Genomic DNA, 2,363 nt, shown 5'->3' on the forward strand with positions numbered 1-2,363 from the left:
AAAAACTGAAGAAGTTTCAGATAAACTTGATGGGCCTTGTAGCAAGCTTAAAGTATGAGCCCAGAGAGAGAGAGAGAGAGAGAGAGAGCGCAAAAAGGATAAACATGTAAGAAGGGTGTTTTAGATCAAAGTGGGAACAGAGACACCGGCTGTACATTTAGATTCAAGAACTGCAAGGGAAAGTCAAGCGTTCAATCGTTCTTATGCCACTGGCAAGATACTTCAGCTACAACAGCTCCAATGCAGTTGGCTGGAAGCCATTCTGTCAAAACCATGTTTCTTTACCACATGCTGTAAGCTAACGGACAAGGTAAAGAGAGACACACGTTTATTTCTATATTAAACATCTTTTATTACATATTTTTATGTAAAAATATGCAAACCCTCAACGGACCATATGTATTTTGTATGTTTTATATCGTTATCTACAGATTGCACACATTTATTATTACTTTTTATATGCCAATAATCTTTGAAACTTGCAAAAAAACAAAAAAACTGTGAAGAACTCATTTATATCAATCCAAAAATGTGTGGTATATTTTGGGAAATTCAGTCCCAATGTTCATTAGATTTGCAGCTGCAGAACAAAACCATGCAAAGCCACCTGTTCAGTTCTCCCACAATGCTCTGGGGCCACATCACTTGTCACTGAATCACAGATTGAAGAGGAGAAGCCTCCCCACCAAAAATAAAAAGAACCCCTCCAAACCTCACAATACCAAATACCAAAGCCAATCAAATCAAAGGCTTTTGGTAAAAGAATGTTATCACTGAACGAGTCTGATTAAATTCTGTAAAACCTATTGAAAACACAAAAGGAAGAAAATATAAATTCAGTGCTATCTGAATACAAGATTCCCCTACAGACTAATGAAACACTGAAGTTACATAATTATGTAGCTGTAGTAAATAAAAAAAGATGACTGACTGCGCCACCATGCCAAAGCTTAATAAAAGAGTATAAAGGTATTTTTAATCTAAAACTCATGACAATGCTGCATGTGCCCAGAGTGTGCATTCCCAAACAGCAGTACCCCTCTTTGGTTATTATCATCCAACTCAGATGTTCCAAAAGTAATTTGCAATTACTTTGACACCATGACAGTCTTCTGAGCTTTCCAGCTGCCTTCTGCCTGTACAGGAAGTCACAGAAGCACTCACATCCTGTTAGATGTGATCCCAATTTAATAAAATGTTATTAAACCAAACTTTTCAGCTTCTACTCTGGGTCCAAACAGCTGTTGGTTTAATGGCGTCCTTCTATATGACAAGGACAGTGATAACATGCTGATTTACGTTATCGCCGTACTATTACTTAAAATATTGTCTGAAAATGTATCAGGGCTACATTTCTCATACAAAGCAGGGATCATATCGGTTTGCTGCTGTATTTGAGCTGAACAGGCTTGATTTGATATTGAAAGTGCATAAATACATTTTGTAGCCATTGTTGATCTCTCAGATAATTAGTCTGCGCCAACTCCGAACAGGTATCACTTAAAGAATCTTCACATCCTGCTTTTGTCACTTAATTAATACTTCACAGAATAAATCAGTTCATTTTGTATAGCAGCATATCACAGACTGTCTGTAGTCTATGAGAACTATATGTACTGACTGTATTCATCTTCTTTGACTGATAAAAGTCACCATCAGTCACACATTTAGTGCAAATACCAGCTAATAAAATCACAATTCTTGCAATTACACAAGAAGTGATATGTTTCTAAAAAATGTCATCTTGTTGAGCCAACATCTCAACCAATCAGCTCTCAGATCGGGTAAGAGCCAGGCGTTTCCCATCATGCCCTGAGCTCTTGCAGTCGGTGGAGAGCAACAGCGGCGCCTGGCTCCAAAAACTGCAGCCGCCTCGATCCCGTGAGAATATCGTTGCCCACATGAGCGTTACGTCAGAGAAAGTCAAGATCAAGTTGGACTGAAAACTAACCAGCATGCATTGCACGCCAATTGCCAGTGATCAATCCTGCACAGATCTGGTTCATCTCGAACGTGCCAATTGACTTGTTCAGCTGGCAAAGGAACTCAGACAAGTAATATCAAAAAGTATTATAGTAGTATATTTTTAAATTTGATTCCATTAGCTAACAAGTTTAAAACAATGTCTTAACATTTAAAAATGAGTGCATTCAGAAACACGCTGGCCTCTCAGGATGCTTTCTTTCTCACATTCCAAACTGTCCTAAAGTTGCTCAGAGATATCAACCCAGTGCCTCCACTCTTTGTCTCCTTTGTTTTCACAGTGGCTCTCACCAAATGTATTCTTTAGCTCTGTTTAAAAAACAAAAAAAAATAATAATTTCAGACCACCACATTTTTCTGTGGTCTTCCCCTTCGCTTTC

At 38.2% G+C, this 2,363-nt stretch overlaps 1 protein-coding gene across 1 annotated transcript in view; it reads right to left on the bottom strand.

Annotated features, from left to right (window-relative positions):
* Positions 1-2,203: 2,203 nt before the first annotated feature.
* LOC109957733 (zinc finger protein 33A-like) overlaps positions 2,204-2,363 on the bottom strand; it is a 3,899-nt gene continuing 3,739 nt past the window's right edge. The window contains exon 6 of the mRNA XM_020595864.1: positions 2,204-2,292. Coding sequence (XP_020451520.1) covers positions 2,204-2,292 — 89 coding nt within the window. The remainder of the gene's footprint in view (positions 2,293-2,363) is intronic.

This window comes from Monopterus albus, unplaced genomic scaffold (assembly GCF_001952655.1).
Source record: "Monopterus albus unplaced genomic scaffold, M_albus_1.0 scaffold28.1, whole genome shotgun sequence".
Classification (NCBI taxonomy): Eukaryota; Metazoa; Chordata; class Actinopteri; order Synbranchiformes; family Synbranchidae; genus Monopterus; species Monopterus albus.